Source organism: Aspergillus piperis (assembly GCF_003184755.1).
Source record: "Aspergillus piperis CBS 112811 unplaced genomic scaffold BO85scaffold_12, whole genome shotgun sequence".
NCBI classification, from domain to species: Eukaryota; Fungi; Ascomycota; class Eurotiomycetes; order Eurotiales; family Aspergillaceae; genus Aspergillus; species Aspergillus piperis.
Window position 1 is genome coordinate 280,865 of NW_020291602.1, and position 21,493 is coordinate 302,357.

The 21,493-nt window shown below is 50.9% G+C and overlaps 10 protein-coding genes across 10 annotated transcripts; 5 read left to right on the forward strand and 5 right to left on the reverse strand.

The window, feature by feature from the left end:
- Nucleotides 1-623: 623 nt before the first annotated feature.
- On the reverse strand, nt 624-1,847 carry BO85DRAFT_478784 (uncharacterized protein; the record flags this gene model as incomplete). Its single annotated transcript, XM_025662912.1, has 4 exons — nt 624-1,017; nt 1,086-1,203; nt 1,253-1,631; nt 1,695-1,847. The coding sequence occupies 4 exons, from the start codon at nt 1,845-1,847 to the stop codon at nt 624-626; spliced, it is 1,044 nt and encodes a 347-aa protein (XP_025514337.1).
- A 423-nt stretch (nt 1,848-2,270) lies between these two features.
- Nucleotides 2,271-3,442, forward strand: BO85DRAFT_450430 (alpha/beta hydrolase). Its single transcript, XM_025660374.1, has one exon. It carries the CDS (start codon nt 2,391-2,393, stop codon nt 3,345-3,347), a length of 957 nt encoding a protein of 318 aa, XP_025514338.1. The 5' UTR covers nt 2,271-2,390; the 3' UTR covers nt 3,348-3,442.
- A 531-nt stretch (nt 3,443-3,973) lies between these two features.
- Nucleotides 3,974-5,623, forward strand: BO85DRAFT_497167 (integral membrane protein TmpA; the record flags this gene model as incomplete). Its single annotated transcript, XM_025663985.1, has 1 exon — nt 3,974-5,623. The coding sequence occupies one exon, from the start codon at nt 3,974-3,976 to the stop codon at nt 5,522-5,524; it is 1,551 nt and encodes a 516-aa protein (XP_025514339.1). The 3' UTR covers nt 5,525-5,623.
- A 99-nt stretch (nt 5,624-5,722) lies between these two features.
- On the reverse strand, nt 5,723-7,186 carry gliI (aminotransferase gliI; the record flags this gene model as incomplete). The annotated part of the gene is made up of 4 exons (XM_025662343.1): nt 5,723-6,169; nt 6,238-6,653; nt 6,722-6,926; nt 6,998-7,186. 4 exons carry the CDS (start codon nt 7,184-7,186, stop codon nt 5,723-5,725), a joined length of 1,257 nt encoding a protein of 418 aa, XP_025514340.1.
- A 624-nt stretch (nt 7,187-7,810) lies between these two features.
- Nucleotides 7,811-8,335, forward strand: BO85DRAFT_489216 (EthD domain-containing protein; the record flags this gene model as incomplete). The annotated part of the gene is made up of 1 exon (XM_025663587.1): nt 7,811-8,335. The coding sequence occupies one exon, from the start codon at nt 7,811-7,813 to the stop codon at nt 8,333-8,335; it is 525 nt and encodes a 174-aa protein (XP_025514341.1).
- A 1,744-nt stretch (nt 8,336-10,079) lies between these two features.
- On the reverse strand, nt 10,080-12,577 carry btgE (putative cell wall glucanase (Scw11)). Its single transcript, XM_025657107.1, has 2 exons — nt 12,161-12,577; nt 10,080-12,076 (listed from the first exon to the last, which is right to left on the reverse strand). The coding sequence occupies exons 1-2, from the start codon at nt 12,339-12,341 to the stop codon at nt 10,365-10,367; spliced, it is 1,893 nt and encodes a 630-aa protein (XP_025514342.1). The 5' UTR covers nt 12,342-12,577; the 3' UTR covers nt 10,080-10,364.
- Nucleotides 12,578-13,833: 1,256 nt separating this feature from the next.
- Nucleotides 13,834-14,375, forward strand: BO85DRAFT_49543 (uncharacterized protein). Its single transcript, XM_025663922.1, has 2 exons — nt 13,834-13,854; nt 13,953-14,375. Exon 2 carries the CDS (start codon nt 14,063-14,065, stop codon nt 14,303-14,305), a length of 243 nt encoding a protein of 80 aa, XP_025514343.1. The 5' UTR covers nt 13,834-13,854; nt 13,953-14,062; the 3' UTR covers nt 14,306-14,375.
- A 1,495-nt stretch (nt 14,376-15,870) lies between these two features.
- BO85DRAFT_489218 (uncharacterized protein) lies at nt 15,871-16,214 on the forward strand (the record flags this gene model as incomplete). Its single annotated transcript, XM_025663588.1, has 2 exons — nt 15,871-15,948; nt 16,035-16,214. The coding sequence occupies 2 exons, from the start codon at nt 15,871-15,873 to the stop codon at nt 16,212-16,214; spliced, it is 258 nt and encodes an 85-aa protein (XP_025514344.1).
- A 196-nt stretch (nt 16,215-16,410) lies between these two features.
- Nucleotides 16,411-17,559, reverse strand: BO85DRAFT_497174 (oxidoreductase, short chain dehydrogenase/reductase family; the record flags this gene model as incomplete). The annotated part of the gene is made up of 3 exons (XM_025663987.1): nt 16,672-17,559; nt 16,557-16,574; nt 16,411-16,473 (listed from the first exon to the last, which is right to left on the reverse strand). The coding sequence occupies exons 1-3, from the start codon at nt 17,500-17,502 to the stop codon at nt 16,411-16,413; spliced, it is 912 nt and encodes a 303-aa protein (XP_025514345.1). The 5' UTR covers nt 17,503-17,559.
- A 735-nt stretch (nt 17,560-18,294) lies between these two features.
- On the reverse strand, nt 18,295-20,619 carry coaT (acetyl-CoA hydrolase ACH1). Its single transcript, XM_025665186.1, has 4 exons — nt 20,224-20,619; nt 19,916-20,156; nt 18,889-19,854; nt 18,295-18,834 (listed from the first exon to the last, which is right to left on the reverse strand). The coding sequence occupies exons 1-4, from the start codon at nt 20,364-20,366 to the stop codon at nt 18,607-18,609; spliced, it is 1,578 nt and encodes a 525-aa protein (XP_025514346.1). The 5' UTR covers nt 20,367-20,619; the 3' UTR covers nt 18,295-18,606.
- Between the last annotated feature and the right edge of the window lie 874 nt (nt 20,620-21,493).

Here is a 21,493-nt window from a genome sequence, read left to right on the forward strand (position 1 = left end):
CATTTCTCTTTGCGAAAATACTATTCCCAGTCCGGCTGACTCGGTATCAACCCCGTCTGTGCCCAGAGCTGCACCGGTTAGATCGGCAGAGGCTGGACTCTGATGGGACGAGACGATTACTCGAGGCAGGATGAAAAAGCTCGTCTTCCGCTATGGGAAGAGGAGGCGAGGCTGAATAGGATTAGCTTCTCCGACAAGATACAGTGACAGGAAGTATTACCCTAACTTGATAGTCCTTCCGTGTGGGGGCCAATTTTAGCTTCAGCCATGGTTTGTCCTGCGCTGACAGCTCGTAGCCGAGGGTTGCATGTATGCATGATTGTGATCAAACTCGCCCGTGGCAGTGATGTCTTGCTCGAGGCTGGCAGGCCTCGCATCACGTATTACAAAAGAATAACGCAGCATGTATTGTTCCACTTGTGGGGCCAATCTGACTGCATCTTACGCTTCATTCCGAGACCTACGTAATGATAGCTATCAGACTAATTACACATGTAGCTTGCGCGATTTTTTTTCCCCATATCTGACGGGGTGAATCGGCCTAAAGCGAGTCCAGACTACAATGACTTAGATAGTGCTTATGCTAGAATTTCTATAATCCACTTTCAGGTAAAATTTAGCTATTAAACAACCGAGGTAGTGTTGACCTGAGGTGGGAGGATATGTTCGAGGCTCGTACTGCGGTCATCCTTGGCAAGTGCCGCCTGCTTAGCAGAAGCATAATGCTTCGAGGGTGTCCCGAGACCAGGGCTTTGTATTATTGCTTGCGAGCCCAGTTCATAGCTGTTCTGGGTACGACGGGAAGATATCAGGTTAGAGAAGGTGTTACTGGTAAGCCGGACGACAGGCTCTGCCAATGGGCGCAACGGAGGGACGCTAGCTATCATCATGGCGATGTTGCGCTCCATTCCAGCCCAGGTCAGACCCATGACGGTAGTGTATGTTGAGTCCGAAGCTGATGACCCTGTCAAACTTTCTCCGGACTCGACCGTACGAATTGTCGCAAAGATACCTGTGCTGTAGAACCAAAATGATGTTAGTGACGATGTTTCCAAGCATTGAGGAGTCAATCACGGATAGCATACACTGCACCCAAGCTCATGAGTCCACAAAGAACGATTTTGTTCTTCCGACTGATCTGTAGGTCCTTAAAGAGGAAGATGGGAACGGCCGACAGGAAGTAGTCCGTCAGCGCCGAGAATGCTGCCCAACGTCAATTATTGATTCATAGCAGGCTGAAGAGCTCACTCACATCCTTGCAAGATCACCAAGCCTGTCTCGGTGGCTGCCGGCCAGCAGGTGCCTGGCAGGTATGGGTCCCAAGACTTATGTGTGGGGTTGCAGCGGGCATAGAAGGATATGATAACGACTGTGTTGACAGCAAATACCAAGACAGCCGTGACTATACAAAGAACGCGCAGAGTGCGTTGATGTGAGCCTCTCAAAATACGTAGATAAGAGAGACAGATGGATATTTTCGCAAAAGTCAACGCGTTTACACAGAACACCTGCCCGAGATAGTCCCAGAACATCAAGGGAGGTATCTGCTTCTTGGTCAAGTAGACCATGTGACGTCCAAGTCCATGATTAACAGCAAGAAAATCACATATCGTGGCGACTAATGCTTGAGCCTATTTTCTTTTTATTAATATTGAATTGTGAACAGGTGTTGTAGAGAAGCTCGAGTCACTCACCACCGCAAATAGCATCATGTAATCGTCCCAACCCAAACTTGCATAGAGAATCCGTGCCACTGCACGGAGCACCACCACCACACAAGCACTTACAAAGGTGACGGTAGTACCCACCAGCAGCTTGTAGCCAATGTCCACATCAGGGGGAGTCATGATGAACAATATCAAGGTATAATTCTAGACTAAGCTGCGTGAAGGAAACGAGATACGAGGCTTCAAGACAGGGTGGATTAGGCAAGCCTTTTGATCCTTGACATCCAGGTCCAAGCTACATACCTCCCCATAGGAGGTGAACCACTCCTATGGAGGAGTTCAACCGGGCCATCTCATGACTTTCAGCCCCCACACGCTACTGCTAGTCGTCCTGCAGAAGATAGCAAGCAGGATGACTGAGTGGAGACTCTGGACCTTGCCGTGCGCACAGACAGACGAGGCTGAGGCTTCGTGCAGCATAAGCATCGGGCGTCAGCGTATGGGCTGGTACTAGCGCGGTAAGTCAAGGTACGCTTACATTTTCTTACGGTTTTACGTTTCTGCCTTCTTGCTTCTGCGTTGATTGTCTCTTGACGGGTGTTCCCACGTTATATATCCCACTGCAAGCCCACGCAGAGTGGCCACTACTGCTCTACTACTAGTATCCTTCTCTTTTTCCATCTCTACTACCCAGTATCTCTAGCCATCTTGGTTCTCTCCAAAATGTCTCCCTACCAGTTCTTGTCACTGTCTACCAAACCTTCCGCCCAACTATGCTATAGCTTCCATCCAGCTGTGGGCACTGCCAAGCCTGTGCTGATTGTGTTTGTCAATGGCCTTGGCCTGCCACAGACCTCCTGGGAGGGGGCCATTACACGTCTGCAGACACAGCCTCCCGCTGCTGGACTGCCCGCCATGTTGACCTATGACCGCTATGGTCAGGGGCAGACCACAGACCGGGATCCCGACGACAACACCGAGGATCCCATGCACGGCCATGATACATTGACTGTGGTCCGGGACCTTCATCAACTCATTACTCAAATCGCGTCCGAGAAAATGGGTATCTCCAACCTGAATCCGGGCAGTCTGTCCCTCGTGCTAGTCTCCAACTCTATTGGTGGCGCGCTGGTGCGGCTCTATGCTCAAGAATATCCCGGCACAGTAGCAGGCCTCCTCTTCCTGGACAGTGTGCTGGCAAACTCCGACTTTGTCTCTATCTACCCGGACCCTGATGCACCTGGCTTCGACCCAACCAGTCTGCCAGATGGGGTGACGGTGGATGCGATCCGTGCTGCTCGCGCGTACATGCAACGGGTATTCCACCCCAGTAATGGCAGTCGCGAGGGGCTCAGCCGGAAGAATCTGGCGCAACTTTTGCCCGATAGCGATGGACCCAAGTTGCAGGGACCGGATGGCGGTCCCTGGGTAACGGTGGTTGGCCATGAGTTTGAGGCGTTCAAAACCGAATTTGAACATATGGGTGGCGCCCCGCCAAGACTGACTGAAGTCTATATGAATCCTTACTGGCATCGGTTCAACGAAGGATTGGCTAAGCTTACTGAGCCTGCTCGCAGTAAGGGTCCTCTGCAGGCACCAGGGGCCGGCCATTTTGTCCAGCGAGACAACCCGGAGCTCGTGGCAAATGAACTACGCGAAATCCTCGACAAGATTCTGTGAATTCTCTTTTGTGCGTACGCCATCCATGACTGTGTGTGTGTCTGTGTGTAGCTAGTCTAGCCAATACAACCTCACCTTTGGCACATGCTTGTAAACCCGTTAGTTCACTCCCCCATCATGTTCGGATGAGCCTTGAACTCGGCAAGGCCGGAAATTTGCAAGCGGGGGGCAGTAAGCGGGGACCTCAAATAGACTGACTACTCTAGGACTTCTCAGGCTAGTCTGGTAGGCTTCGGTCTGACAGCCAAGTGGGTCTCCTACCTAGCAGGTGCCAAACAGACAGTGAGATCGATCGATCGCGTAGATATATCGCTACTCTGTAATACCAGTCAGTATTAATGCAAACCAAAAAAAAAAAAATAAATAAATAAATAAATAAAAATTAACACACTAATTTTTCGTCTCTACAACTTCGTCCTGGGACTTGTTTGGCCCCCACACCAAACACTTCCTTCCTCTTCGCTCGCACTGCAAAAACAGCAGTTACAAGAAGGATGTAATAGAGCACTCAAGGACATATCAGCCTCGTAGTGGAGTATATAGCTGAGCAATTCATCTCTCGTAACTAATTGATATCCCATACCTCCTCATGAGAAACGATACAGACTTTGATAAAGAACGACAGCATGGACTCAGGGCATGTATCCACTCCAGTACCACCTCCTCCTCCGGCGATTCAATTACCCAATCAATCAGAAAAGGGGCCAACGAACATCAGCTTTCCCATTAACGTCTCTGTGCTCCCGGTGGAAAAAGAAGAGACACCCTCACGTCAGAGCATTGACACCCGTCTCTTCCTCTGGCCCAGTATCTACCGATACATCTTTTCCCTTGTCTTCCTCGGAAATGTGGCTGCTTTGATCTACTTCATTCTCAGAGATTGGTCTGCGATTCGGTTCGTGGATGCTGCGGCAGCGAACTTCTTAGCAAGCGCCTTGGCTCGTCAGGCGATCGTGGTAAATGGGATGTTTCAGATAGTGTGCTCCTTATCACTCCGCCTACCCCTACGTCTTCGTCGTGTGGCAGCCAACATTTACCATTACGGCGGCGTGCATAGCGGTTGCGGCGTGGCTGCGCTGATCTGGTATGTCGGGGCAGTTGTCATGCTGACCCGGCTGGCCATAACCAGGGTCCGGGGGAACTCCCATCATCATCATCTCTCCAATCACACTCTGATTACGTTGATCCTTGCCTATCTTGTCCTCGTTCTGCTAGCTGTTATCATCGCAGTGGCCTATCCCACGGTCCGACTCCGCTATCATAATTCCTTCGAGTTCGCCCATCGCTTCCTCACCTGGCTAGTCGTCGCGCTGTTCCTGAGTCTTCTGGTGCTCGTGGTGGGAGACTCCTCTCTCACTCCTAGTACTGCTACTATTTCAGTATCCCCCGCGGCCAGCCTCGTCCGTCTACCCGCCTTCTGGTGCGTCCTGACCACCGTCATCGCCATCATTCAGCCCTGGACACGCCTGCGACGCATCCGCGTACAGGCAGAGCGGCTCTCCACCCATGCCATCCGTCTCCACCTGTCTGGAGCTGACGCACGGTTCGGGAAAACCATCTCACTCGCTACGCACCCACTGCAGGATTGGCATAGCTTCGCCACGTTCCCGGATGAGCCACGCTGCATAGATATTGACGACGAGGAGGCGGCAACCGCAAAGACAAGCGCAGCCAAGGGCAGCTACTACTGTTCGGTCCTGGTATCCAGGGCGGGAGACTGGACGGGAGCGCGAATCAACGAGCCCCCGACAGAACTATGGACCCGGGGTGAACAGCCGTACGGATTCACCCGAGTGATGCGACTCTTCAGGCGCGTAGTGATCGTGGCAACAGGCTCCGGGATCGGCCCCTGCCTCGCATTTCTAGCGGAAGGAGGAGAAGCGTGTCGTCGCCCTGCCATTCGTCTGGTGTGGCAGACTAGGTCGCCGCAGCGAACGTACGGATCGCGGGTGTTGGACTTAGTGCATCGGTTGGACCCGGAGGCCATGATACTAGACACTTCCAAGCAAGGTCGGCGTGTGGACCTGCTCCCGTGGGTCGTCGACCATTGCTTGGCCTATCGCGGCTTCGAGGCTGAAATGGTCTGTGTCATTAGCAATCGGAGCTTGACCCATACCCTGGTTTCTCAGCTTCGGAGCCGAGGGATTCCTGCAATGGGGCCGTTATTTGATTCATGAGGACTACGTATATACTAGATAGATAAATAGATATTCAGAGCAAAATACAAAGACTAACATGATGGTACGATGCGTCCTGTGCAATAATAGTATTCCCCACTTAATCAATCCTTCCCGTCACTTTAGCCCTCCCTAGTGCTTACTCTCCTAGTGCTTACTTTCTAGTTCCCCTCTACTACTACCAAACTAACCAGTAATCTACCTCAATTCCCCAAACACCCCTTCAATCCTTCTAATCCCCTCAGCCAACGTCTCCGGCGCCACCCCAAACGTGACTCTCATCCACCCATGCTGATAATTCCCCGGCATATGGTACGCTGACCCCGGCACGACCGCAACCCCAGCCTGACGATATTTCCCACATGCAGCTAGCTCATCCTCCCGCGTCTGAGCTCGCGGAGCCAATCGAGCCATCAGGAATACTGCCGCGGTCCCTGGAACGTATGTAATACCAATACGACGAAACGCTTCTGTCACGGTACCATATGCCACGGCGAGCCCCATGCAATTCTGCTTTAGTATGTCCGGGAGACGGGAAGATGTCAGAATGGCTATTGCTCCGATTGTGGAGAGCGCAGATACTTGGACAGCCCCGGCGAGTCCAACTGTGCGTCGTAGGGGATTGTTTCGGGTTGCTATGCATCCCTGATGGACCGGATTCGTTAACAAAAGCACAAACCTGGCGCTATGTCGACTGTGAATAGAGGTCTTACCAGACGAATCCCACTAGCCGCTAGATCCTTGCTCATACTCCAGAGAACATGCACGCGTGAGGGGTCAAGACCGACGGTTGAGGGGTCGATACTTAGGACGGATTTGAATGCAGACCAGTTCTGAAGATCGGGACTGGTGAATGTGCTGAGGGCGAATACCTCGTCGGAGATGAGGTGGAGGTTGTGGTCTCGACAGAATTTCATACATCGCTTTAGGACGTGAGGAGGGTATGGTCGGCCAAGGGGATTGTGTGGATGGGAGAGAACGACAGCTTTGATGGGACATTTAGCTTGCTTGTAATGCTTTTCGAGTGCAGTGACTAGTGTGCTGTCGTGGAATGAATCCTCTAGTTCGGTAACTTCGACACCGATGACCTGGACTTGGGACCGAACGGCGAAGAAGGTGTCGTAGCCGCCTGGTTTGTTTTGTTGGTTAGATTGAAGGGGAAGTGTGTGTTGGAGGGGGAGGGGGGAAGAGACATACTCCAGTACGGACATGGTACTAGGACACCATCCTCCGGATCACACAACTGGTACAGCAGGATATCCAGTCCAGCGGAAGTGCCGGGTGTGACTGCCAGATGGTTGGTCTCAATTGGGGTGTATGGTTCGAAGTAGCGGTTGAATGTCGTCGCAAGCGCATCCAGTAATGGTGGGTAACCGCAGAGGCCTTTGGGCCAGTCGAGATGCTAGTAGAAACAAACCATCGGTTAGCATTTAGCTGCAGAATTTAGAGCTACCATCTAGGTATAGACCTCACCTGCGAGCTTAGCCCTTCGCCAATGCATGTTTTTAAGATAGAGAGGATCTCGCTCCTAATTACATGGTTCTCCGCTAAGGTCAAGTCGATTCCGTGCCATGTGAAGTTGGGATTTAGGAGGTAGGGCGGAAACCGTGAAAGAACATCCGTCAGGTTCTTATTCCCTCTGTGGGATAATGATGGATCCATTGTGCAGTAGAAGCAGATAAAAATTGTTCGAGACTTGGTAGAGTGCAAGAGGTAGGGTTGAAGATTGTCTTCACCCGGATTGGAGGTGGGGGATATGACCCTGGTATATCTTCGAACAACAGTAAACCGTAGTGTCGTATCGACGGAACATGTACTATTCGATTGACGAGTGTGAGTTCATAACATGCATTAGATTCTCTCGTTCAAGGCTTTGCGATACGGGAACTTGCCAGTCTACTTTTTCAGCCCCCAAACTAGCATGTATGACTAGGTTGTGACGAGTTGCTAGCGCGGCTTACGCCTCTTAGGATCCCCAAGTCTCGACCATAGCAACAAAGTAAGTGTTACTTCGCTTCAAGTTAGTATCATTGACGTCGGCTAAATGTCTCAGGCGTTACTTTATTATTTCGTTCATTCAGACCGTTTCTCTCTCTCATGTAAGCACAATGCCTTGGTTCGCCCCCACTCAGGAAATAACATGTCTCAAGCCCCCCAATCCTCGACCCATAAGCTTACATCGGCTTCTCAATTGCCCATATCCTTCAATTTGAGACTCTCCAAGGTTAACAGTCTGCCCTCCATCTCCATCGCAATCAACTACGAGAAATTACATTGACCATAGAGATGGAACGCCAACCCGCCCTCCGACTCACGGCATTCCGCTACAAGAAAGAAGGCATCACAGAAGCCCAGCTACAGACATACATGACACAAGTCTTTGGACCGCGCGCCGCACCCATTCAAGTTCGTCATGGTGTTCTCAAAGTGATACAAGTCAGTCCTCGACCCCTTTTGCAGCATATCAAGTCCACTTTGGATCTATTGGCTTTAGCTGATCTGGGTAAACAACAGTATCACACTCCCAGCAGTAGTAAGAAGCTCATCACCGAGAAAATCCCTTGGGCGCTTGGAAGAGGCTGGACGCTGGATGATCATGATGTGATCATCTCGGTGTACGTCCCTAACGCAGAGACCATGGCGGCTATCGTCAACGACCCCGAATTCCAGGAGCTGTTGAGCGGTGACTCTGAGATTCTGCAACCGACGGCTAAAGTAACCGCTGGGTGGGATGAAGTCTTTGTGTATAATGGGCAGGTTGTGACTATGGATAGGAGTAATAGGCTGGAAGAGAGCAGGGAGACTGTTTGAAGAGAAGGGGAGGTTAGGTGAAACATTCAAATTGATGTTGACTATAGTCTGATATAGATGGGAAACAGGCAGCTGGGTTACAGGGTTCAGTTGAATTTCCTTCGGCTGCAAGCATCCCTAGATACCATATTCTCCTTCCTCCAGCTGTCCAGAAGATCGCCGAAGAGCAGATATAGAAATTATCAAACTTACATGTACTCAATTTACATAATCTCGCTATTTCCAACCAAGACTTGTCCACTATTTGTTCTCTGACCTGCTCCAACCTTATTGTTCGAAAACCCACTTCCCACAGCACAACAATACACTCAAAAAGCGGTCCCTTGAAGAACATAGACCCCTCCAATATCAACATTATCAGGCAGCTTACGTTCTCTGACTCATCTACAATATTCGAGGTAGACCTGGCTGGACAAAAGTATGCAATGAAGCTTCTCACTTCCGGTGTTCGTGCACGCGGTTTCGTGCCCAAATACTACGGGCTACATCAATCGAATGGATCCTGCAGCATTCCAGCTGGCAGCCTGCTTTACAATCTTTCGCCCAAAACAAGCGAATGCCGAGAACAATATTGCTAGAATATTTTCCCAGATGCAGAGAGTTTAAAACTGCGTGAACTACTCGGACGCGCTCTATCCCCAGGCCAGCCATTGAGGAAATGCATGAGATACAACAGAGCGGGTGTTCACCATCAAGACATCTATCTACCCCAAAAACCTTCTCCTTGTCCATGAAAACCCCGATAGGCTGGTCTGGATTGACGTTGATGTTCCAACGAACCTTCACCGACTTTGGACCTGAACAGCTGGCTGGCCCGCTGTGATCACGAAATTGCGCTTGTGAAGGAATTGGCGGAAGCTCTAGTATGGCTTATCCATTTGCTGTCTACAGTTGGAATGAATTGTTTAGTATGCTAATAACTATTAATGAATCCGGAGAGATGAGCATGACCAGGCTGAGGGACTCCCGCCGAATACAGAATTCTATTAAGGGTTCCATGAGCTCTTTCCATATACTTTAACGATGTTTGGTGGCATTGACGCTTGCTGTTTTTCTTTTGTATGAGCAGATATCAGTCGGGGCATAGTTCCAACCAAGGGGCCGTTTTGTTCTATTTTTTTTCCCTACTCTTTATATAACCACGATCTGTCATGCGTTTGATTTCATTTTATTTTATGACCCTTCGGGTTTGATGGTCTATAGTCTACTATGAGGTTCTAGAATTTGATACTACCTTTCAAAGGCTCGAGTGTTGTGTGGTAGGCTGTTCAGGATGTTGGGATTCTCTAGAAAGTAGTAGGTAGGTAGCTGGTGAGTAGGAAGTTACTATCAAGGAGTGTGTCACAATGTGCTATAATGCTATAACCTATACCCGGAAGGATCATGGTAAGAAAGAAGAAGAAGAAGAAGAGGATGATGTTGTGGAAGACAATTTAAACAATCTTAAACTAAGAAGATAGAATTTATAGTATATACGCCCCTCGGTTCATGGAAGAGGACGAGAGAGTCAATGCTTCAGAGTGTAGGTTTGTGGGATTTGGGGTTACTTTATTTACGAGGGGGGGGTACTAGGCTTTGAATAATGGGGTATTGAGAGTGGTTAGTCAAAGACTGGATTATCCTCAAGGAGACCTGGTTATTGGTCTGTTATGTTGGTGGAGAGGCTGCGGTGTTAGGCCGATTTCATCTATCCCTAGTATAAAAAACGGTTTAGCAGGAATACACTCTACAGATATTACAAGGTATCTTCGTAAGCCGTTAAGATTAGCCTATACAACAAAGAAAAGCAGAGACGCAAACCCGGTCACAAGACACATAGATAAGAGTATATGAAGAAAGGAAACAGACACCAAAGGTTATATCTACTATATGAAACTTTCAACTGTACGGAGAAGGGAAAGATAAGCCAAGTCCTGTCGTGATGAATGTACCCGGGACGACAGATACAGGATTATAAACAACTCCAAGCAGATCGGAAGCAAAAGAAAAAATTGTTCAGGAAACTATAGACAAATCAAGCGGGACTCGCTTAGAACTGCTCAATGCAACCCCAGTACTGCTCAACGTCGTACTCGCCGGGGTCCTTCCACAGGTCGTTGGCGTAGGAGAAGAAGACGGACAGCTCTCCAACGGACTCGCGGATGCCCTTGATGGCGGTGGCCTGCTCGGTGGTACCGGGGACGGCAGCACCGTTGGCGTTACCCTTGCTCGGCCAGCCGGTCTCGAGGTTGATGACATCCATGTTGGTACAGATCTTCTTCAGGAGGGCGACCTCGGTGGAGGCGAAGGTTCCGGCCTCGGCGGCGGTGGTCTCGGAGTTGAAGAAGGGGTGGATGTTGGCACCGAGGACGTCAACGACAGAGCACAGGGTGCTGCTGCCGTACTCCTGCCAGATGTCGACAGGCTCAGTGGTGGTGATCTGGCCAGTGTAGCCGGCAGCCTCGAAGCTGGACTTGCAGGAGGAGATGAAGGTGGCGAGCTCGCTGGCGGTGGTGTAACCGTCGGAGATGGCCTCGTTACCGACAACAATGAGGGAGACCATAGACCACTGACCCCACTCGGTGATGGCGGTGACCTGGTCCTGAGCACCCGAGGTGCCGGTGCTGGAGATGTAGACACCGAGGATCAGCTTGAGGCCGTACTTGCTGGCAGCGGAACCAACGTATTCGAGGGTGCTGCAGTCAGTGGAGTAGAGACGGATGTGGGTGAAGCCCTTGTTGGCGATGGTCTCAATGTCCGACTCGACGGTGGCCTTGGACTTGCAACCACCGGAGTTGCTGTAGGGAGTGTAGGTCATTCCCATGCTGTTGCCGCTGGCGCTGACGCCAGAGCTGGCGGCGGCGCTGGAGCTGGCCACAGTGCTAGACTGAACGGAGGAAGTGACAGCGGCAGCGGTGGTGGTGGCAGGAGCCGGGGTGGTCACCACGACAGCGCTAGTGGTAGCGGCAGCAGGGGTGCTAGTGGGCTCGTTGGCGTTGGCGAAGGGGCAAGTGTAGGTGTAGTCAGTGACGGTGGCGGTCACAGTGATAGCGCTGTGGGTGTAGGTGCCGGGGGTGACCGTGGAGACGGTGGGGTAGGTCACAACGGTGTTGGAGGGAACGTAGGTGGTGGTGGGAGCAATGGTGTAGGTACCGGCCTCGGGGCAGACGTAGGTGGTGGTCTGGATGATGCTGGTAACGGTGGAGCCAGAGGGGGAGACGGTGGCATAGGGGCAGGTGACGGTGGTCGAGGTCTCGACGATGGTGGTGACACCACCGTAGGTCTGGGTACCGCTAGCCAGGGAGGTGGTGGTGCCAGCGACAACGGAAGTGGTGTCAGAGACGGTCACGGTAGCCGCGGGGATAGTGTAGACACCAGTGGAGGAGAAGGTGGTGGTCTCCGGGGTGGGGACAACAGCCTGGCTGGAGGTGGTAGCAGCAGCGACAGGGGTGGAGGAGGAGACCTGGCCGACATTGCCGCCAGCAGCACCGGTAGCAGCGACACCCTCGGGGGTGGAGGAAGTGCCAGAAGCAGCACCGGCAGCACCACCGGTGGCACCACCAGCAGCGGGGGTAGACTCGCTGGGGGAGGCGTTGCCAGCAGCACCGCCAGTAGCACCAGCACCCTCGGCAGTGGTAGCAGCCTCAGCAGGGGCAGTGGACTCGCCGGGGGTAGCGACAACGGTGACGGTGGTGTAGCTGGTGGAGTGGAGGGTGGTGACGACGTCGGAAGTCACAGTGGTAGGGACCGCAGCGGGCACGACTGTGATGGTCAGTCAGTGTATTGTCCACATCGCAAGTCGCATCAACTGGAATGTTGGAATGCGGGGGATAAGGATTGACTCACGGGTAGGGGTTCCCCAGACGGTGATGACCTCGGTGGTGCAGCCGCAAGACTCCTCGGGCTCAGCCTGAACGGCACGACGCTGGTGGAAAGAGTCGTGACCGTGACGACGCATGTGAGCGCCGCCATCAGCCAGAGCGGTACCGGCGAGGGCAGCCGCAGTGGCAAGGAAAGCACCCTTCATCTTGACGGTAAGGGTGAAATCAATGAGGGGGGTTCGGGAACAAATTCAATCGCAATGAATGCCCGCTAAAAGAGTGAAGCGGTGGTCAAGTTTGCAGAGTGAGAAGAGAACGCGGGAGAGGGAGGGAGGGAGGGAGAAAAAGGGCACGCCGGCCTCTTTTTGATATCTTTCTCTGAGAGGGAGAAAGAGACAAACGATCTGCAAAACAAACCCGAGAGGGAAAAACAAAAAAAGAGGGGAGGGAGGGAAGGGAAAAAGAAGAAGAAGAAGAATAAGAAGAAGGAAAGGGAAAAGAGGCAAGTCTGGCCCAGCAGGGAAAAAGCCCCCAAGCAAACAAAAGGGGGCGGGAGTGGATGGATTGGTGGATGGATGGATGGATGCCAGGCACCCACTGGCCGCTATTGGACTGGATGTCCGCACGGCTCGGATAGCCTGGTGGAGTCAAGTAAAGTATTAGTTTGCACGTCGTCCATTCCCTTCTTGGGGGTTTCAGAATATCTTTTGTTCCATTCCCCCAATGCGGTGACGGTGACCGTTAGCTGCAATCCTGACATTCAGGGTCTGGCTACTATTTTTTGGGTCGATGGGCCATCGATGAGTGGAAGAGGAGTCAAACGACGTGTCTACTCATTACTGACTTGCTCGACACAGAAACTGACCCCGGAGATGGATGATTTGGATTAAGATTTTCCGATGGTGGAAGGAAAACTCTATTGCCAGACGGAGGACTCCTACGCAGGCACCCCTCTATCACATCTGTCTCCTGATGACAGGGAACAATCCATCGTTAAAACTTGTAGTTATTCCGTATTCCTGTATGTATAGCATAAGGAATTTGTTTAGTGTACAACAATATTCAAAGCAGTCACAACCATCTAGCAGAGTGGCAACCACACAACACCCCAAAGTGAAATGAGATTCAGCAATAGAGGCTGCTTTGTGCAGCTGCAAGGAACACTGGAAAGTCAGGGATCCACCCGCCTGCAGGACTGAGCCTGGAGGTGTTGTGGCTTTGCCCGATCGGGTACAGTGGCTGCCTCCACTGTCTGACTTTGCGGGATGTCATTGGATGAAAGCAAGCACCTTAATTTCCGGGGACCCACCGCAACCCGGATTAGCGACCAAAGGGCAACACAGCCAGAAATGAGCAAAAGTCGGGCGCAATAATGGATGGCCCAGAGACCGACCCATGGTTGGACTCAGCCTCTGCACGGTTAATAGGAGAGCGTTATTTCAGGTACGGGGTCTGAAAGGCTGGATGAAACAAGCAGATACACAGAGAGGCAAAAGCAGCAGTCAGAAGGCTGAAGCAGAAAGAGGCGAATTCATAAGAATAGAAACAGCCCCGGTTAACTTCTGAGTCTGACAGCCACCGTTCGGCTACTATCCGGTTACCATTCCATTGCCATTGCCCCTGGAGATTGCTGTCGGCTTACTGAGATCTATCCATAGTAATAATATAATCAGAATATCCAACACTACTTACTGTACTGAGTTTATCACCCGGCGCAAGGTTCACTCCCTCCGCATCATCTCCTAGTCAATAATTGTCAATAAATCCATGGATTCACTTAGCTAACTATCTATCTTTTTACTCGCTGATCCATCTAGAGTCACCTTGACTTGACTTTCACTTTCACCAACCTAGCAACCCACGCCGATCAGATCAATTCATTTCATTCGAGTGTTCCTACTTCCTAGTAAGTGTTTTCTCTGTGGAGATGTTTCTCACTGGCACTCCAGCAATGCCGAGAACCGAAACGAGGCCTGGCCTTCTTGGCTTCACCTCGAGTCGACACACAAGTAACCGTCATGAATTTTTCCATCTTCCACACGAGTCAGGGTCTGTCAGTGGCGGCCAAAGTCAACCCAACCCCTCGTGCTCACGCCTCAACCCCCCTGACCACTCTGCCCATCACTTCGACTTACCCCAGATCAGATCAGATCTAATACGTACTATATAAGTACGATACGAACATCCAAACTATTGACTATTAAATAAAATTATAAAAAACACACACACACACACACCGAACTACTACCCAGAAATACCCATTAACCCTACAAAATAGAAATTGATCATCGTCCGCCCGGTCTCGACCGGTCAGTGCAGAGTCTCCTCCACTGCGGACCGATTTGCCCCTGACCAGGCTTGGCTTGAGCCTATCTGAGAGAGAGAAAGAGAGAGCGAGAACGAAAGTCGTTGAGTGCGCTGATTTTGGGAAGGCTGAGCTGAAATTTGGAGAATGTGTGTTGTCTTGGATGAATTTGGGCTAATTTTCAATAGTCGCGTTGGGGTGTGAGACATGATGGTGTAGCTATTTGACCCCTGAATTTGGGGGTGAGGACCCTGATACTTATTACTACGGAGGTATATAGTTGGGGCGATTGACTCGTATTATTGTAGTGCTGATTGACGGATTCTGGAAGATTCGGATATTGCCGATGCTCGCTTATGAGTAGAGGATGATGTATTGGGTGAGTGGTTGTGTAGCTACGAGATACCCTAAGTAGAGAGAGGATGGATGTGTGGTGGGTGTTGAGTTGGGCTGACCGATCCGAGGAATGTGTCAGTTTGACACCCACACATAACTAACCTCACATTCTTACTGTAAGTCTGTAAGAGTCAAATTGACACGACTGACAGGACAATTATAATTCCTCAGCAATAATGTCAATGACATCCCCTACATCAGTCCTCCGTACCCTGTACCTCAACTCATGGTTGAGAAACCACATGGCTGAAGCCGACCGACCGGTCGCAAGTTACACAGTCCCATCCACCCTCCTTAGAATAAAACCCAACCAACACAATCCAATAAACAGAAACCCAAGCCTTTATATATGTCCCTAAATTCTTATCCTTACCCCTCAACAACCAAACCTAATAACCTCAGTACTCACTTACTGACGTAGTCCACAAAATCAACCACATCGTACCACCCACTACACTACACTGCACTGCTGCGCCACATCTCACCACACCCATCGGAAGTACATCATACAACACTAAGTATACACCGGGATCATGCCACCCACCCCAACCACTACACAACCCAACCACAACCACATTTGCATCCTTCGAGGAAAGGATTCTACAAATCGAGCATATCTAATTGGCCATCCATATCTATGGGATGCCATCGCTCGGATCATCCGAGTCCCATGCACTGCACACGTGATGCCTTCTACCCCGGTTACAACCACCCCGAGGGGGAGGTGAAAGAGGTGAGGTGATTCGGATGAAGAGATGCCTGACTTATTGTAGAGGAGTATGGTGCGATGTGATTTTGTTTCTTTGTTAGGGCGGGTAGTTGGGTTCCGATTGATGCCGTATACTATTTACTGCCACTGCTGTAGGGCTTGGGATGTGGTGATGAGTATATATAGTAGATGCAACCAGATGAAGCTTTCAATTGAATCACAAACAATACAATACACACATCTTGATAAAGTCTACAAGGACACAGAAGAATCACTACATTTATCAAACAAACACACCTCAACAATTGACACTGTATTATACACCATGAAATCTACATCATCCTCCGCTCGCCTCCAAAACGACTTTGGAGCTGATCTATGGGTGAAGAATCGTCCTAAGCATGTGCGTATACTATCTATCCCTATCCCCATCCTCATACCTCCCTATATCCCTCTTACACATACCCATACTAATGAATCATAATACAGCACCCCACAGCAGGCCGCGGCCTCTTCGCCGGCCTCCAAGATACCAAGAACTACAACGTGGAATCAGGCTGGGCGAAGCGCAGTAATGCAGAAAGTCAAGGGTTTCTGGGTGGTTTGTTGAGTCGGTATGCATCCATCCATCCCACCTTTAGGGTTATTTGGTTGTTGGTTTGTGAGTGAGTGTGGTTGCTAATGGGTTGTTGTGTTGGGGGTAGGTTTATTGGGGGGTCCTATAAGCCTCCTACTGAGTAGGGTATGGATGAGGGTATGAGTATGGGTTATGGTTATGATGGGTTGGTTTGTGTTTGGTGTTTGGGTTTATTAGCGTTAGATTGATTATATTTGAGTTGAAGTGTGTTATGATATACTTGGTATACTATGCATCTGCACTATTCATGTATCTGATGGAGTAGTTCAACGAACTCTTACAGTAGACTGACTAGATACATACTAATACTGCCTATTTCAATACTACTATAAACATAAAATAAAGTCAAAAAGCAGCGCATATCAATTAACTACCTCCGTAACATCCCATCCCTACATATCATCACCAAGTAGTATACTACATCTACATACATCACATCGCAGACTTAAGCAACGCCCCCCCATCACTCCCCACCCACTCCCCACTCACAAACCCATCCTTCATACACCAAACATACGCCTCGGCCACATCCCCCGCCTCGGCCACCCTCCCCAACACCGTCCCCCTTCTAAACATCTCCTTAACCGCCTCCTTCTCCTGCACCCCCAACTCATCAAAAATCTCCGTCTCTACCGCCCCCGGCGCCACCACATTCGCGCGTATGGGCTCCAACTCCACCGCCAACCCCCTCACCAACCCGCCCAGGGCACTCCCCGCCATCGCACCCAACGTCGTCCCCGGTACGGGCTTCGACGCCAACACCCCAGAGGTAAACGTCATCGACGAGGTATGTTCATCCACCATGTAAGACTTTGCATGCTTGCCCAGCATGAGCGGCGCCAGGACGCGGAGCGTTTCGCTTTGCGTGTAGAGTTGTGGGGTGAGGTTGGTGGTGGTGGGAGAGATAGGGATGCGGGAGGGGCGGGTGCCGGAGGTGTAGATTATGTGGTTTAGGAGTACCTTTTCATTGTTTCCGTGGGTGGTTGTGGTTGTGGTAGTGGGGAATATGGAAGGCGATGTAGCGTAGTCCAGCAGTGAGATGATAGTTGTCTCGAGGGTAGATTGATCACTGAGATCATATGCCCTCCCGGTAATGCGCGAGGTGAATGATGGGTCCGGGTAGAGTTGTTGGAGACGGGATATGGCCGACTGGACTTTTTCTAACTTGGAGCTGGATAGGATGATGCTGGCGCCGTGTTCGAGGGCGGCGCGGGCGACGGCGAAGCCGATGCCGGAGGTGCCTCCGATGAGGAGGACGCGGGTGTTGGTGAGTTTGTTGATGGAGATGAAGTTCATTGTGGTTGGAGTTGGGGTGGTCATTGTGCAGATGTGTTTTGTAAATGTTCTGGGTTTATTGCTTGAGAGTACTTGGTTAGATTGGTTGGTGGTTGGTGATCATGTAGGACGGCAGGGGATGTTCTGGTTATATAGTAGTGATACTGTTATATAGTATGGGCACTGGAAGAGTAAGTATATGTGTGGTATAGAACCATCCATCCATGGTTCTGGTTATGTCCGCTAAGTCCGATCTGGGGTTAAGGTTGGGTTCGGGCGGAGATAAGACTGTCGGAGATTATTGCTGGCATTATTAATTGTGTATGATGGTGTGCTTGCTATTCAGCTTGCTGGGGGAGGGGGTATGGTCTGACAGGTCCGATGCTGTGCTAGTAGTTACTTAGGGTGAAAAATACGCTATCGACATATAGTTCTGTCTTCGAGGACAGCTACTACATGATAACTGGTGCAGTGTAAAGGACTCACTACTCTATACTAGTAACGGCTTTGAGTCAGATTGGACATTATTACTGGTAATGTCAAGTTGTTCAGGTAGCATCCCCTCAGTACGAGGAAGGGAGTTGGAGTGGAGTATAGGAGTAGTCGGATATTTCATAATACAGTTGCAAATGTTGAGTGGCTGATATGATGTTCCTATATTATAGTCTGGACAGTTTATAGTCGTTTGTAGCATGGTAGTTACTGACAAGCATACTCATAACCTTGAGTGGGATTATATAGATGGTAAAATACGTGGACACTGCCTGCCAATATCTTTGATGATAATAGTCAGGTGAGGGTTAAGGCTACTGTTGATAGTGTTTAAATGCTCCGCATCACGGCATATCTGGTTATCGTAATATAGACCCTCCTGTGTCTCAGGGATAATCTGGTATAGGGCAGTTGGCTATCTCAAATATAGTGTATAACTAGCCATACTCAGTGATTTCAGTATTCAAATGTACCCATTTTGCAGGTAAATGGGACATCGGTATTGAATATACGGGCACCTGCTTTGAATCTCCCTTATTATTCAGCTATCGAATAACCGTAAATATTTTGAACTGTACACTCTACTCCAAGCCAGCAGAAATAGATACCGTATGATAAACACCCCTCTGTACATAACTCATATCTCTACCCTCCTGTCTACTCCCAGCTGGTAATCTTCATCGTGCCCTTCTCCTGCAAGTTCTGGTGCATCTTGAATGCCTGGAACAGCAGGTGAGGCTCATGACCCATACCCTTCTTCAGGCACTCAAACTCCGCCCGGTCCATGTAGTCCTGCAGGATGGGCTTGTAGTCGGGGTGAGAGCACTTGTCGATGATCACCCGGGCACGCTCACGAGGAGCAAGACCACGCACGTCGGCGAGACCCTACATCAGTTATTAGTATGGATATTAAGAAATTGCAGCGAGCAGGGTATTTACCTGTTCAGTAACAACCACGTCCAGATCGTGCTCGGTCTGGTCAACGTGGGTACACATGGGAACAATGCAGCTGACACCGGTGGGGTCGACCTTGCTGGGCCGGGTACTAGGAGTGTGCATGATACTGTACTTGGAGCTGCGCAGGAAGTCGGCCGATCCACCCAGTCCGTTAAGCATGCGAGAGCCCATGACACAGGTGCTGTTGGCGTGGGCATAGATATCAACCTCGACCGGAGTGTTCATGCCGATGCAGCCCAGGCGACGGATGATCTCGGGCGAGTTGGACACCTGCTGCGGGCGCAGGAGCAGCTTACCGGCGTAGCGCTCCCAGTTGTCGTAGAAGCGCTTGAAGCCCTCAGGGGAGAAGCGGATGGAAGTGGCCGTGGCAAAGTCCAGGTTGCCACTGTCAAACAGGTCCAGGAAGGAATCCTGGAGCACCTCCGTCCACACCTTGAGGTTGGTGAAGTCGGCACCACCCTTGCTCAGACCGCCAATGACCGCGTTGGCAATGTTTCCAATGCCGGACTGGATGGGCAGCAGGTTCTCAGGCAGACGGCCGTGCTTGACCTCGTGCTTCAAGAACTCAATCAGGTTTGTGGCAATGGCCTGGGAACCCTCATCCTCGGGGGCGTTGGGCTGAGTCTGATCGGGGTAGTCGGACTCCACAATGGCCACGACCTTCTCAGGGTCAACCGGGATGTGGGGAGTACCGATACGGTCCTCGGGCTGCATGATCAGGTAGGGCTTGCGCATGGGCGGCTTGTCCGACATGACGATATCATGCAGACCCTCGAACGACGGGCTAGCCGTGTTGACTTCAATGATAATCTTATCGGCCATCTGGATCAGCTCCGGAGAGGCACCGACGGAAGCACCGGGGATGATGCCACCGTCCTCCGTGATGGCGGATGCCTCAATAACCGCGACATCCAAGCGGTTCTTGGGCTTGTTCATTGTGTACCAACCCTACCAACACCATTAGTCGCTATCCACAGAAGCATCCCAGCAGCATCCGATGACAACTTACATAAACCAAATCCGACGGAAACATGCTCAGATGCTTGTCGAAAAAGTTAATCTGACCATTGTTGATACCCTTGGCAATCTCCTTGCCGACCTGGTGAGGACTCCGACGGTCGATCATGTTCAATTGAGCCCAGCGGTTCTCTGTTTCCGCGCCGGAAGAGGCGCCGACGAACAGGGTGTACTTTAGCTTTCCTTCCAACTTGTTCTTCTCAACGTGGTCGGCCAGCGCCGTCGGAACTTTCCTGAAAACCGGGAACAATCTGGATTAGCCTCTGTGGCTGCCACGCGGGGACAACGGGCGCAACCTACTTGGGATAACCAACTCCCGTGAATCCGGACCAGCCGATATACGATCCATTGGGGAAGAGGTCGATGAGATCTTCAGCCTTGGCCAACCGGTTGAGATAGGAAGGCCGGCGAACACGGCTTCTTAAGAGGGCAGAAGCAGACATTGTGAGGGAGGGAGGGAGATGAGGAGGGAAGGACTAGTTGTCCAGGAGAGATAGAGAGGGGGAGAGGGAGAGGTTGAAGAGATGAGGAGTGGAGAGGAGAGGAGAGAAAGAGGGATGAAAGGAAGATTAAGAGAGAGAGGGAAAAGAACTGGGGAAAGAAAGCAGACGAAAGCAGACGAGGGTGACGGAGAGGTAGAAATACGGTACGGAACCCCCGCCACGTTCCACTACCCCGGTCTAGACGAAGGCGAGGAGCAGCGCGTCTTCGGGGATAAGGAGCTAAGGAGCGACTACTATATGGATCCCGGCATGGACTATGGGGGATCGCTGGGGATAGCCGGCTGCTGAGTGGCTGTCGATCGACCAGTGCTGCAGGAAGGGCATGCAGGAGGGTGTATATTACTCCGATGCTGAAGGTCGGAGTAGTCTAGACAGCCTGCATCCAGCTGGATGTATTTAAGGTCTTGCCAGCTGCTGGACCACCTCCCTCTGGGGCAGGGAGGGTCAATGGTGCTGGAACTGAGTCGCAGACTCTTCTACAGTGCGATGAATGGGTCTGACAGTGTCTTGTCTCAGTGAAAGGTGGGTTTCTACTGAATTTTTCCTCTTGGTGTCTGCATCTTCAAGGGTTTCCTGTCCATTCATGCTGACGTCACGCCGGCAAACTCTCGGCCAAACATAGTTCTGCCTCGTCCAGCGTTGCCTCGCCCACGTCACCTTGAACTCAACCGTGACTTGTTCTCCCTGGGGAAATGATGATTCTATTGACAAGCGCGAATGATCCAATATCGATTATATCTATCTCACTCAATTCCAATGCGATGAATGTGCTTCAATTGCTAAAAAAGCAGACAGCACCGAGATTCGTCCAGAAAAGCGCCGACGGACTAGTCTCGGCCCGTATCGGTTATCTGCTGTTCGGCCACACGGAAGCTAAGCTGATCTGATCGGTGCTACTCTGTACTACTGTTTCTGCTGTCTCTCTGCTCGTCTGCTTCCAGCAAGCTTCCGCCCATTACTAACGCCTAAATCAATACTCTAATAGTCTAGACTCACTCCACTCCACTTCAATCCAAATCGATTCATTCAATATCGGTTGATCAACAACTCCCATAGTCCTAGTTACA

What these genes read in the sequence shown, in the direction of transcription:
- BO85DRAFT_450430 (XM_025660374.1), top strand. Translation starts at nt 2,391, where the DNA reads ATGTCTCCCTACCAGTTCTTGTCACTGTCTACCAAACCTTCCGCCCAA.
- BO85DRAFT_49543 (XM_025663922.1), top strand. Translation starts at nt 14,063, where the DNA reads ATGTTTCTCACTGGCACTCCAGCAATGCCGAGAACCGAAACGAGGCCT.
- coaT (XM_025665186.1), bottom strand. Translation starts at nt 20,366, where the DNA reads ATGTCTGCTTCTGCCCTCTTAAGAAGCCGTGTTCGCCGGCCTTCCTAT. An exon ending in ACGGGAGTTGGTTATCCCAA is followed by an intron (nt 20,157 to 20,223) that starts GTAGGTTGCGCC and finishes CCCGGTTTTCAG; the next exon opens with GAAAGTTCCGACGGCGCTGG. An exon ending in ACGTGGTTGTTACTGAACAG is followed by an intron (nt 18,835 to 18,888) that starts GTAAATACCCTG and finishes TAACTGATGTAG; the next exon opens with GGTCTCGCCGACGTGCGTGG.
- btgE (XM_025657107.1), bottom strand. Translation starts at nt 12,341, where the DNA reads ATGAAGGGTGCTTTCCTTGCCACTGCGGCTGCCCTCGCCGGTACCGCT. An exon ending in CGTCTGGGGAACCCCTACCC is followed by an intron (nt 12,077 to 12,160) that starts GTGAGTCAATCC and finishes TGACCATCACAG; the next exon opens with TCGTGCCCGCTGCGGTCCCT.